Source organism: Orcinus orca, chromosome 6 (assembly GCF_937001465.1).
Source record: "Orcinus orca chromosome 6, mOrcOrc1.1, whole genome shotgun sequence".
NCBI classification, from domain to species: Eukaryota; Metazoa; Chordata; class Mammalia; order Artiodactyla; family Delphinidae; genus Orcinus; species Orcinus orca.
This window is the reverse complement of record NC_064564.1, coordinates 117,308,096-117,319,726: the sequence shown is the minus strand read 5'-3', so window position 1 is coordinate 117,319,726 and position 11,631 is coordinate 117,308,096. Positions and strand designations below refer to the sequence as shown.

Here is an 11,631-nt window from a genome sequence, read left to right as displayed (position 1 = left end):
GCAGCGGTAGGTGGGCGGGGCACGCAGGGGGGTAGGTGGGGCTGAGGCCGGTGGGCGGGGCGCGCGGCTCCTTTCCCCTCCCCCGAACCCCGCCCGGCCCCGATCCCGGCGGGCCCTTAGTCAGGCCCCACCCAGCGCGCTACTAAAGGCACCCGGCAGGCCCCGGGTTTTGCCGGACTGCAGGCGAACTGAGACCCTGTTTTCAGGGCGGGGCTGCGCCCCTCCGTCTGTTCTAACGCTGGTCCGGCCGCAAGGGGCTGAGTCTGCAGTCCGCAGGGACAGTCACGCTCCCGCGCCGCTCCCTGTCCCCGCCCCGCGCCCGGCCGGAGGAGCAGCGCCGCGAGCCCGGAGCCTGCAGTGGCCGGCCGAAGTCGAGGTGCGCGTCTCAGACCCAAGCTCCTGGGTGCAGATCCCCGGCTGGGGCGGCCGAAGCTTGGGCCTGGTTCTGCGTCGGCGGAGCGGCCCCGGCGGCCCGGGCTCCACCGGAGGAAGAATCCAGCGGAGCCGACGGTCGACGCGGAGCTTTGGAGGACGCCGCGCCCCAAGCCCGGGTGGGGAAACGGAGGTCCGCAGAGGGAGGGAGAGGGAGAGGGAGCGGGCCTGCCAGAGGCCACCGGGTGAGCCGGGGCCAAAGCCCCAAAACTCCGGCCCGGGGATCTTTATCTGACCTCGGGCGGACCCCCGCAGAGCTGTCAGGCTGTGACCCGGGCCGGACCCAGCGCTTTAGAGCCCTTCCCGCACATCAGGGGCGGTGCGGATTGCGTCTTGCCACCTCACCAAGCCCCCTATAGCTGAGGAGGACGCCGAGGCTGTGGTGGAGCGGGCAGGAGAGCGCCTTGCCCAGGGTTACCGCCGAGAGCGGGTGAGAGCTGAAGCGCGTTCCCGCGGTCCCGGGAGAGCCCAGGCCCCCTCTCCCGGAGGAATGCGCTGCTACCACTCCTGCCCCCACCCCCATCCCGGGGGATCTATGCCGCCCCTCCCAGCGCACCCCCCCCCCCCCAGGCCGAGTGTGTCCCCGCGGTGCGGGCTCTGGGCTTGATTTCCGGCGTCCTCACAGTTTCCCCAGGAATCCTTCTCCAAGCCCCGCCCCCCCAAGCGCTGTTCCCCTAGTCCCTAGGATGGCCGCCCTTAGCTTATCACAGAAGGAGGTCAGCAGGGAGACCTGAGAGACAAGGCAGGGAGCCAGGCGCCTTTCCGGCCCAGGGCCTTTTGCAAGGCACCGCAGCAGGCTTTGGCTGAGTCCTGAGCCTCTGTCCTTCAGAACTGCCAGACCTGGGCCTGGGCCCAGCAGGAGGAGGAGACAGCTGGAATCCACATTCCCCGGGTGAGGCCGCCCAGGGGAGGGCAGGGCAGCAAAAATGGGGCCACTGTCCTGTGGATAAGGAGCATTCCTTTGCAGGTGTTCCCCAGACCCCGGAGACACAGGCTCCGAGCCCGACACCTCTGAGAGAGGTGGGCTGATTCACCAAGGCACACCCAGACTCTGCAGGTACCCAGGCTCAGATGCTGCCCACCCGGCGATGCACTGCCCCAGACTAGCCCTGGGCCTGGGGTTCTGCCTGCTGGTGGGCATGGCCCTCTGCTCTCTGTGGTGAGCATACCCCATGGAGCCCTCCCTCCCTACCCCAGACCCCTCCGTCTCTCAGCATCTCAACCCCCAAACCTTGACCCCTTCACAGGATTCCCAGGTCCCACCCCCTTCTCTCGGTGCACCTGTCCCTTCACCCCAGCCCCAGTAAGACTGAACTAGCCTGGCTTATGTATTTTGCTTTGCACTGGCCTGGCCTTCGCACTTGCTCTTTCCTCTGCCTGGACTGTTCTTCTAGCCATGTTAATGTTTATGCTCCAGAATTCACCCTATGTGTTCTTCCCACAAAGCTCTGGGGGCCGCCCCCAACCACCAGCCCCCTGTGTGCAGGGCCTGGCATCAAGAGCATTCCTGTCCCAGGAATGAACGGCTGCACGGCTAATGACTCATTGCGGCTAATGACTCATTGCGGAAGACCAGGAGGCTTTGTCCTCCGAGGTCAGCCAGACCCAAGGAATGATTGGGCGGGGGCGGGGGGAGGGGAGGTGTATCCCAGGTGCACCACGCGGGGCCTGCATTCCCACTGACATGCAGCAAAGTGAGTTTTCAGCCTCACGTGCAAAGTCAGGTCAACAGATGTATTTCCTTCCCAGGGTGTATGTCGAGAACTGGCTGCCGGTCTCCTATGTCCCCTATTATCTCCCCTGCCCAGAGATCTTGTAAGTATGGGCCAGGGCGAATTGGGGGCCCCCGGAGTGGAGGGGGTGAGCGGGTTTTTAAGGTCACTTTGGAGGTTCTTAGGTCCTAAGCTCATGATTCTGAGCAGTTTGATGAGCTGCCACAGGTGTGGAGTGAAATTCCCCCGTTTCAGTCCTTGGGTGTCCTTGCAGTGCCCCCTCCACAGTTGTGACCTTGAGCATGTTGCATAGCTCTGAGCCTCACTTGCTGTATCTGTAAAATGGGATGATAGCGGTGCCCCTCCCGAGCCAGCCAGAGCATGGGGTACTGTAATGATGCCTGTAAATAGCCTGGTGTTGCACCTGGCACGTAGGAGGTGCTCAGGAAAGAGTGCTTTCAGGACTTGACTTCTTTTTCTTTTTTTAATACATTTATTTATTTTATTTATTTATTTTTTTTTGGCTGCACTGGGTCTTCTTAGCTGCACACGGGCTTTCTCTAGTTGTGGCGACCGGGGCCACTCTTCGTTGAGACGCGCGGGCTTCTCATTGCGGTGGCTTCTCTTGTTGCGGAGCATGGTCTCTAGGTACGCGGGCTTCAGTAGTTGTGGCATGTGGGCTCAGTAGTTGTGGCTCGCAGTCTTAGTTGCTCCGCGGCCTGTGGGATCTCCCTGGACCAGGGATCGAACCCTTGTCCCCTGCATTGGCAGGCGGATTCTTAACCACTGCGCCACCAGGGAAGTCCAGGACTTGACATTTTGCGCAATTTTGTGTTCTCTGTGGCTTCAAAGAAGAAATGGACACGTGACCAATCTCCCCCACATAACAAATCTGACATTTTGTCAGTTAAGAGTGAAAAAGATTTGGTTATAGATGAACCTAGAACTTGAAATGATTCCTACTGATTGCGTCACTTTTTATATCCAATATCAAACGTATCTCAGACTTGCCAAGATGGGATGGAACAGTCTGCCGTTCAGATCGCCCCAGCGCTCTTGTCGTTCAGCTGTCATTAGTGAATAATTCTCTGCCCTGGGCAGGTTGTTCTGTGACAGCGCCGGCCTGATCCCAGTGACGTCCTCTCACCGTGCTTTGTTTCATGCCCCAAATAAGTGCTGGTTTATAAGAACCAGTGTGTTTCCCAGCCAAGTCCTCTGTGTCATCAGACTAAAACTAATAACAATAATTTTCAAAGTCCAAAAAAAAAAAGAGTGAAAAAGGTGATTTGGGACAGTCTCAAGGGGACATTTGGCCACCCAGCCTTGTTTTTCATGACAGCAAGAGGAAAGTTTAAAATCTGGATGATAGACTACTAACTAACAACAAAGTGTGTTTCACTATTATAAACATAGAATACAGTAAATTAGGAGGCTGGATAACAGAAAAGACAAAAGAAAATGAAATACCCTCTTGTGTTTTGCTGGTCCAAGTCATACTCTGACTCCAAAGTTCATTGTCAGCTCGTTGGTTGCTACGCTTTCTATCTGAACAGATTGTTCTAAAAAGCAGAAAGGCTGCTTGGTATTGAAAGGAGCTGTGACCACAGCGTTTTTGTGATTTTTATCCAGTTTCCCCAGAATTGGCTTGCTTTTTTGGCATCTGGTCACCATCATTTTATTCCACCCAGGGACTGGGCCCTAATTCTTGAATCCCTCTCCCTTTCCCACCAGCAAGTTTGCAGCATTTAGGTTGTTTCCAGTTTCCCAGCGTTCTAAATCAGTTTGTAATGAGCAGCTTTGGATAGGCCGCTTTTTCCATCTTAAAGATCCTTTCCTTTGGTAAGTTTCTGAGCCAAAGGATATGGCTGAGGTATTCCTCCATCGCGTCAGGTTGCTCTCCAGGGGGACAGGGGCACACACACACTCGAACTCACACAGATATGCCACCCCCTCCACCCCGCTGCAGCTGCATTGCACCTGGGCCGGTGCTGGAAGTATTAGGTGCTATGAAAAACAAAAAGCAAACCACCCATGACTCCAGACATGGGAAATGCGATGTGGTTTGAATTTCATTTCTTTGATTCCTACCAGGCCCTCACCTCCCCCACGCCTTCCCATTAACTGAATTTCCTCTTTGGTGACCCGCCTGCTCCAGCACCTTCTCTCCTTGGCCTGTCGGTGGGTCCTCTATCACCACCCTTGGCCGAAAGTACTTGCTACATTTTTTTTGCTTTGCAGTCTGTCTGTCTTTTGGTTCTACTGAGTTATTTTTTTTTAATAGATTAAAGTTGGAGAGTTTCGTGTGTTTGAAATGGTCACATCTTCCCCTCTGTTCACTTGGATCTCTTCTTTACTTTTAGTTTCATGACCTTCAGAGGTTTGGAAATGTGAAGTTCCTTTTTTTGGCGCTGGCTCATCTGTGGCTTTGGAATTCTTCTGTCTAACCCGTGAAAGTGGCCAGAGCAGAGTTGTGTCCAGGCTGGTGGGGGAAAGGGAAATACTGATGGCCAGGGAAGTGTGGAACAAGGGCCCCTTTCCCCTTCTCACTTCTGACCACCTTCTCAGAGTCCCATCACTTTCTTTTCTTCTTTCTTTTTTTTTTTTTTTTCTTTTTGAAGATGTTGTCTTCTTTATTTATTTTTGGCTGTGCTGTGCAGCACGCAGGATCTTAGTTCCCTGACCAGGAATCAAACCCGCACCCCCTGCAGTGGAAGCGTGGACGGCCAGGGAAGTCCCCCTATCCCTTTCTGAGCAGGGGCCTAACATGTGCTTGTCTGTGTGAAACTAGGGCAGGGGGCCAATTGGATGGATCAACTTTTAAAAATTGTTGCTTCCAGAGTATAGACAGATCACAGAAGGACACATAAAATAGGGTTTCACTTCTAAGAGGTCTCTGGAATAGTCATATTTATAGAGACAGAAGTAGGAACAATGTTCCCAGGGGCTGGGAGAGGGAATGGGGAGTTAGTGTTTCGGGGGAACAGGGTCTCAGTTTGGGAAATGAAAAAGTTCTGGACGTGGATGGGGGTGATGGTTGCCAGACAACGTGAATGTCCTTTAATGCCCCTGAACTGTACACTTTCAAATGGTTAAAATGGGAAATCTTTGTTATGTATATCTTACCACACACACAAAGCATAGACTGAAAAAACTAGGAAAGCTCCAGGAGGCTTAAGCCATCCCATGGTAGGTGACGTACTGAAGAGACCCAAGTGGATGGCAGGCACCCACGTCCTCAGGTGGTCTGAGCCTTACAGGTGAGCTCAGGCCTCTGCTGGAACGGGTTCTGACCCGGTCCCTTGGTAGCCTTGAGCAAGCCTTCCCATCCCCCAGGCCTCACTTCCACCCTGGGGAACGATATTATTGTCCCCATTTTAAGGGTGAGGGAACTAAACCCCGAGGAGTGAGATGTCCGGCCCCTGGTCTCTCCAGCCAGCTGGCGGCAGAGCCAGAGGCATGTCACTGGCAGCCTCCTGTGTCTGACCCTGTCGCCGGCCACCTCCTTCCTTAATCAGCCCTCCTTCCTAATCCCCCCAGGTTGGCCGCAGCTAGTGGGGGCCAGCCACACAGACAGCCTGCCAAGAAGGGGCCAGGGTGCTGCCCTTACCATTCGCTCCGTGCTGGGCACTGGCTGACAGGCCCCGACTTACATACCTCTCTTACCTCTCATGACAGCTCTAAGGGTTAAGGGTGCTGCCTCATTTTACAGATAAGGAAAAATGGGTGTATCAGTCAGCCTTCCACTAAAGAAACAGAACCAGGAAGAGGAAGGGAGACTGACTGACTGACTGACTGATTGATTGATTGAAAGCAATCGGCTTACACGACTGTGGGGTGGCGAAGCCAGTCTGAAATCCACGGAGCGGGCCATCGGGAAGGGTGGGCTGGAACTCTTCGGCAGCAGCTGACACTACTGTCCACCGGCAGAATTTCTTCGTCAGGGAAACCTCAGTTCTATGCTGTAGCTTTTCAACTGCCCATACCGGGCCTGCCAGACTGTGGAGGATGGTGTAGATGTCACTGACATCTACAAAACCTGTACCTTCACAGCGACGCCTTGATTGGTGGTTGTGTAACTGGCTTCTTCAACTGACCATCACCGTAGGTTCAGGTTAAGTAACTCGCCCACCCAGGCTAGAAAGTGGCAGAACTGGGCTCACCGGGCCTTTACAGCTCCTCAGACCTTCTCCCCAGTGCCCAGGCTCTTCCAGAGCAATATGTTTGAAAGAGAGACAGAAAAAGACTTTGGAGACAAATGGTACCAGGCTGGAATCACTGCCCTGCCACACAGTGACCCTGGATAGACCGCCTTTATAGGAGTCCAGCCCCGACAGAGTGGACAGGGCAGTGGGGGTGGGTCAAGGGCGTCTGGGGGGTTGGGGGTGCCTGTCCCATGGGGGTGCTTCACCTTGACCTCATCCTTCCCTGCTGAGTGTTTCTGCCCCCCACCGGCACTAATGGCTCTGTCTCACCTCTCCCACCAGCAACATGAAGCTGCAGTACAAGGGGGAGAAGCCATTCCAGCCTGTGACACCGTAAGCAGACTGTCACTTCCCCCTTTGTGGCCCCGGGGTTGGGGGCTGCCTCCCCTTAACCACTCACCCTTCTTGATTACAGATCACAGTACCCTCAGCCCAAGCTGCTGGAGCAAAAGTAGGTGTTGATTAGGGCCTGGGCACAGAATGGGGAGACCTGGGGTGGAGGCGGGGGTGCGGGCCTCTGATCTGGAAGTTGGGGTACTGGAGGTGTCCACTGGCCTCGGGGTCTGGGTAGTCTGGGACCTGGGCTCCGGTCCAGCTCTGTCACTAGCTGTGTGACCTTGGACAAGTTAGCCAACCACTCTGGGATTTTTCTGCACAGGTGGATAATAATAATACCCACCTGATAGGAGGTTGGAGGACCAGATGAGACGGTGTTTGCAAAATGCACAGCAGGGAATTCCCTGGCAGTCCAAGTGGTTAGGACTCCGTGCTTTCACTGCTGGAGGGCCTGGGTTCAATCCGTGGTCAGGGAACTGAGATCTCTCAAGCTGCGTGGCGCGGCCAAAAATAATAATAATAACGCAGAGCACTGTGCCTTCTGCGTAGCCGTGCTCGATCCGTCGTTGATGATGATGTTGATGACCCCCGTCTCCGAGGCACTTAGCGGGCACCGGAAATGCCAGGCTCCTCTAGACACTGGGCATGCGTTAACTCCTGGTCTTGACCACGCTGGGAAGTAGCTATGACTATCCCCACTTTCCACATGAGGATACTGGGGCCCAGAGACGGGGATGAAGCTGCCCAGGGTCACACAGCTTTGGCAGGGCCAAGATGAGAGGGAGGCTTTCCCAGGGGAGGGTCTCAGCCCCCACGGCCTCCTCTGCTGCCAGGCCCACAGAGTTCCTGACGCTCACACCCTGGCTAGCGCCCATCGTCTCCGAGGGAACCTTCGAGCCGGAACTTCTGCGTCATATCTACCAGCCGCTGAACCTGACCGTCGGGGTCACGGTGTTTGCCGTGGGGAAGTGAGTAGTGGGCTGGGCTGGGCTGGGGGAAGGGGGGTTATAAATTCTGAGCCCCAGGAATTTATAGTCTGGAGAGAGACAGGACCCCAACCCGGGCACCAGGGAGGCCCTGAACCAGGTGCTGTGCAGGTGGGAAGGTACAGAGTGGAGTATGCTGGTGGGAGGGGAGCTTCCTGGAGGAAGGGGGTCTGGCCCTGGCATGGAAGGGGGGAGGGGGAGGCAGCCCAGGTGAGGGGGCAGCAGGAGCCTTTGTCAGGAGACACCCTTGTCCCTTCACCCCTTCTGCTTCCCCTGAACCGTCCAGGCAGGTGTGAAGGAGTGGAAAGCCCCCCAGACCACCGCATAGAATTGGGGGTCCGTGATCAGGCCACAGGCAGGTCAAGAGACCCAGGCAGAGCCGGCCCATCCTTGGGGACCCTCTCTCCTCCAGCCTCCGGCCTGCGGGCTCTCTGGACACCTCCTGTTTTCCCCTCTCCTTCCTCACCCCGCCTGCCCTTTCCTTTAGGAGCCATCACCTGGCAGCTTCCCTCTGGGTCCCTTTCTGGGACTCCTGAGAGAGGGACCCTAATGGGTCCCCAGCAGCTAAGCACTGGCCAGATGATGGATGGCCCAGCGGGGATCAAGGGACCCCCCCACCGCTGGCCCAATCGGCACCCAGCACCCAGCACCACCCACCTTCCCTTGACTCGGCCACTTCCCCGTTTCTTGGCTCCTTTCCTCTCTGAGGCTCAGTGTCTGTGCCTAGGAGGTGGGGACTGTGGTCCCTGCCTTCTAGGGAGTTTATGAGGCTAGAAGGAGAGAAGAATCCCTTAGAACACTGCCTGGCACTTAGTAAGTGCTCAGTAAAAGTTAGCTCAGTCTGTGAATATGAGTCATCAATCATCATTATTAGGACGGTCTTAAGAGGTTGGTACTAAGATGGTGGGAATTTGACAGACAGGGACCCCGAGGGGCGGACCTGAGTGACTTCTTGAGATGGGAAGCTGGGAGGTGGACCCCAGCCCGGCCAGCCCCAGCCCTGTCCGTGTGGTGCTAGCACCTAGTGGGGACCCAGGCAGTGGCCCCGCTGAGGCCACGGGGCATGATGGGATTCTCTCCACCAGGTACACCCAGTTCGTCCAGCGCTTCCTGGAGTCAGCCGAGCAGTTCTTCATGCAGGGGTTCCGGGTGCACTATGTCTTCACTAACGACCCCACGGCCGTTCCTCGGGTCCGGCTGGGCTCTGGCCGCCTCGTCAGCATCATCCCCATCCTGAGGCACTCCCGCTGGGAGGAGATCTCCACACGCCGCATGCAGAGCATTAGCCAGCACATTGCCGAGAGGGCGCACCGGGAGGTCGACTACCTCTTCTGCCTCGATGTGGACATGGTGTTCCGGAACCCGTGGGGCCCCGAGACCTTGGGGGACCTGGTCGCTGCCATTCACCCCGGCTACTTCGCTGTTCCCCGCCAGCAGTTCCCCTACGAGCGCCGGCCTCTTTCCACCGCCTTTGTGGCGGATGGCGAGGGGGATTTCTATTATGGCGGGGCGGTCTTTGGGGGGCGGGTGGCCGAGGTGTACGAGTTTACCAGAGGCTGCCACATGGGCATCCTGGCAGACAAGGCCAACGGCATCATGGCGGCCTGGCAGGAGGAGAGTCACCTGAACCGCCGCTTCATCTCACATAAGCCCTCCAAAGTGCTGTCCCCCGAGTACCTCTGGGATGACAGGAAGCCCCAGCCCCCCAGCCTGAAGCTGATCCGCTTTTCTACCCTCGACAAGGACACCGACTGGCTGAGAAGCTGATGGCTGAGCCGGGGCTGCCGTGGATAGGGGGGACCCCAGTGAGCGCCCAGCTCACCGGAGCCTCCGTGCAGCGGTGCCTCACTTCTCAAGCCTTAAGTGAGACCTGCCCTGTGCTGTCCACCTCTCAGTCTGCCAGCAGAATCCAATGGGAAAATGGGCCTGTGAAGCCCTTTGTAAACTGTGAAGGGTGGTGCGCATATGAGGAGAACGCCAAGATCATGTAGCCTGTGTCCCAAGAACAGCAGGACAGGAGGCGGGGAGACCAGAGGTGGAAAAAGACAGGGCCCGGCAGGCCTCACCCAGCACACGTGCCTTGGGGCAGGCTCTGGAGTCTCAGCCCCGCCCAGTACCTCAAATTCCCCCTCTGTCCCCCTTCTGTTGCCTGTTGCCCTTAAAGTTGCACTTCTAACACTGTGTGAAAGGCATCCCGGACCCCTTTTCTCTGGCTCCAGGAGTCCTGGATACTGTGATGTCCCCCAGCCACACGGAGCCAGTCCCTCGCTCAGGTCCCTGAGGGAGCCTTTGAAATCGCCCAGGTCTAGGCTCGCTCTGGTTTCATGTCCCACCTCCCTTGAGGTGCACCACACTCCCTGGTACCAGCCGCCTCCTTTGTAAGAGGGTTTGGGCAGTTTTTAATAAAGGTGGCGTGTGCTTGGCCCTAACCGGGGTTTCTTCACCTGCACATCCGGGTATCTTGGCCACCAGCCCGCAGGGATGCAGACAGCCTGGGTTGCAAATACACTCAGCTCGGGTGGGTGTGGTCAGGGTACAGTTTTCCAGAGAACCTGGGCTGATGCCGCTGCAACAGACAGGGTTTCACCCTGCTTCTCCTGGGAGATGGGTGAAGTGGAAGTGTCGCCAGATATGTTCTCCTGCGTTGGGGGGCGCAGAGCCCACCAGCTGGATACCCTGTGGGGTCTTGGTCCCTGAGCACGTAGCAAATATGTCTGCCGGGGTTCCTGCATCCGCGGTCAGCCTTAGCCCTGGGATGCCCCTGGCAGGCCTGGGGCCCCAAGGCCATGGTGCAGGCCCAGGATTGGAGGGTCTTCAGAGTCCTGCGGTGGTTCCCTCTGCCTGGTGGGACAGAGATGCAGTGGGGGGTGGCCCAGTGTCCACTCCCCTGGGGGCAGCAGCATCTTTCCACGTAAGGCAGGGGCGGAGGGCGGGGGGCGATGCGGTCTGTGGCCACGTCGGGAGGAGGAGGAACCCACCCACCTGACCACCCCTGGCAAAACGGGGGCCAGCCCCAAGTCCACTCTTCCTGCAGCCTGTGTTTTGGGCGGCAAGCAAGGACAGACTGCAAGAGTGTGGACAGACTGAGTGACTGCTGTGAGGAGACAGCCTGCGCTAGAGAGGACGGTCAGGGAGAGGCCCCGAGGGGCTCCCTGGGCAGAGGGACAAGGGTGGACCCATGGCCCATGTGTCGCTAGTGGGGAGCACCTTAACCATGGTGCCTGGACCTGCCCCAGGGTGTGTGTGAGGCCAGCAGTGTTGAACGGGCAGGCCCTGCCTTCAAGGAGCTTCCATGTTGGAGCATGGAGAGGGCCCTTAATGTGGAGACCAGAGAAGCCCTCAGGAGCAGGTGGCCCTGAGGCCCGGGCAGCACCATCCTTGCTGCGGGGAAGTGAGCCCCTTCTCACTCCCAGCCCAGCTGATGGGCCCTTCTCAGCCGTGGCTCAAACCCCAGGCACTGTGGCTACCCTGGTCTCCATCCCAGGGCGCAGGCCTCAGACACAGTGGAGTGAGTTACAGTGCCCAACTCCTGGACCCAAACCGGGGTCCAGGCTACTTTCCAAAAAGGAGCTGAGGGCTTGGGGCCAGAGCTGCTCCATGGGTGGGAAGAAGGGGACTGGTAGGAGTGGGAGGGGTGGCAGGAGACAGGCCCGACCCAGCAGAGGGAGGGGGAGTGCCGGAAATAGAAATAGACAAAATTACAGATGCAAAATATCTGCAGTGCCCCCTGCCAGGGAGGCCCCTGAAACTTAAACTTGCTGTCCCCTCATGGCCACCTGCCACCTCCCCACTCCCTACAGTCCAGCATCCCTGCTCTGCCACAGAGTCTGGCCCTGCACACCTCCACTCGCACAGCCTGCTGGTCAGGCCTCCCTGTCCAATCACCTGACCAATTCCTGGGGACAGACTCCTGACATCTCCAGGAAGCCTGCCTTGACTTATTCCCCCTCCAGGGTGGGTGCC

At 57.5% G+C, this 11,631-nt stretch overlaps 2 protein-coding genes across 2 annotated transcripts in view; both read left to right on the top strand.

Moving 5' to 3' along the window:
• Nucleotides 1-448: 448 nt before the first annotated feature.
• On the top strand, nucleotides 449-10,097 carry LOC105747968 (globoside alpha-1,3-N-acetylgalactosaminyltransferase 1 (FORS blood group)). The gene is made up of 7 exons (XM_049711804.1): nucleotides 449-565; nucleotides 1,400-1,591; nucleotides 2,182-2,247; nucleotides 6,629-6,679; nucleotides 6,762-6,797; nucleotides 7,516-7,650; nucleotides 8,754-10,097. The coding sequence occupies exons 2-7, from the start codon at nucleotides 1,521-1,523 to the stop codon at nucleotides 9,433-9,435; spliced, it is 1,041 nt and encodes a 346-aa protein (XP_049567761.1). The 5' UTR covers nucleotides 449-565; nucleotides 1,400-1,520; the 3' UTR covers nucleotides 9,436-10,097.
• LOC125960274 (globoside alpha-1,3-N-acetylgalactosaminyltransferase 1) overlaps nucleotides 510-11,631 on the top strand; it is a 144,270-nt gene continuing 133,148 nt past the window's right edge. The window contains exon 1 of the mRNA XM_049711797.1: nucleotides 510-551. The gene's annotated coding sequence lies outside the window, so the exon portion shown is untranslated. The remainder of the gene's footprint in view (nucleotides 552-11,631) is intronic.

Excerpts from the sequence above, each read along its gene's own strand:
- LOC105747968 (XM_049711804.1), top strand. The coding sequence starts at position 1,521 with ATGCACTGCCCCAGACTAGCCCTGGGCCTGGGGTTCTGCCTGCTGGTG. Across the intron at positions 6,798-7,515 it reads CCCAAGCTGCTGGAGCAAAA|GCCCACAGAGTTCCTGACGC; the intron begins GTAGGTGTTGAT and ends CTCTGCTGCCAG. Across the intron at positions 7,651-8,753 it reads ACGGTGTTTGCCGTGGGGAA|GTACACCCAGTTCGTCCAGC; the intron begins GTGAGTAGTGGG and ends TCTCTCCACCAG.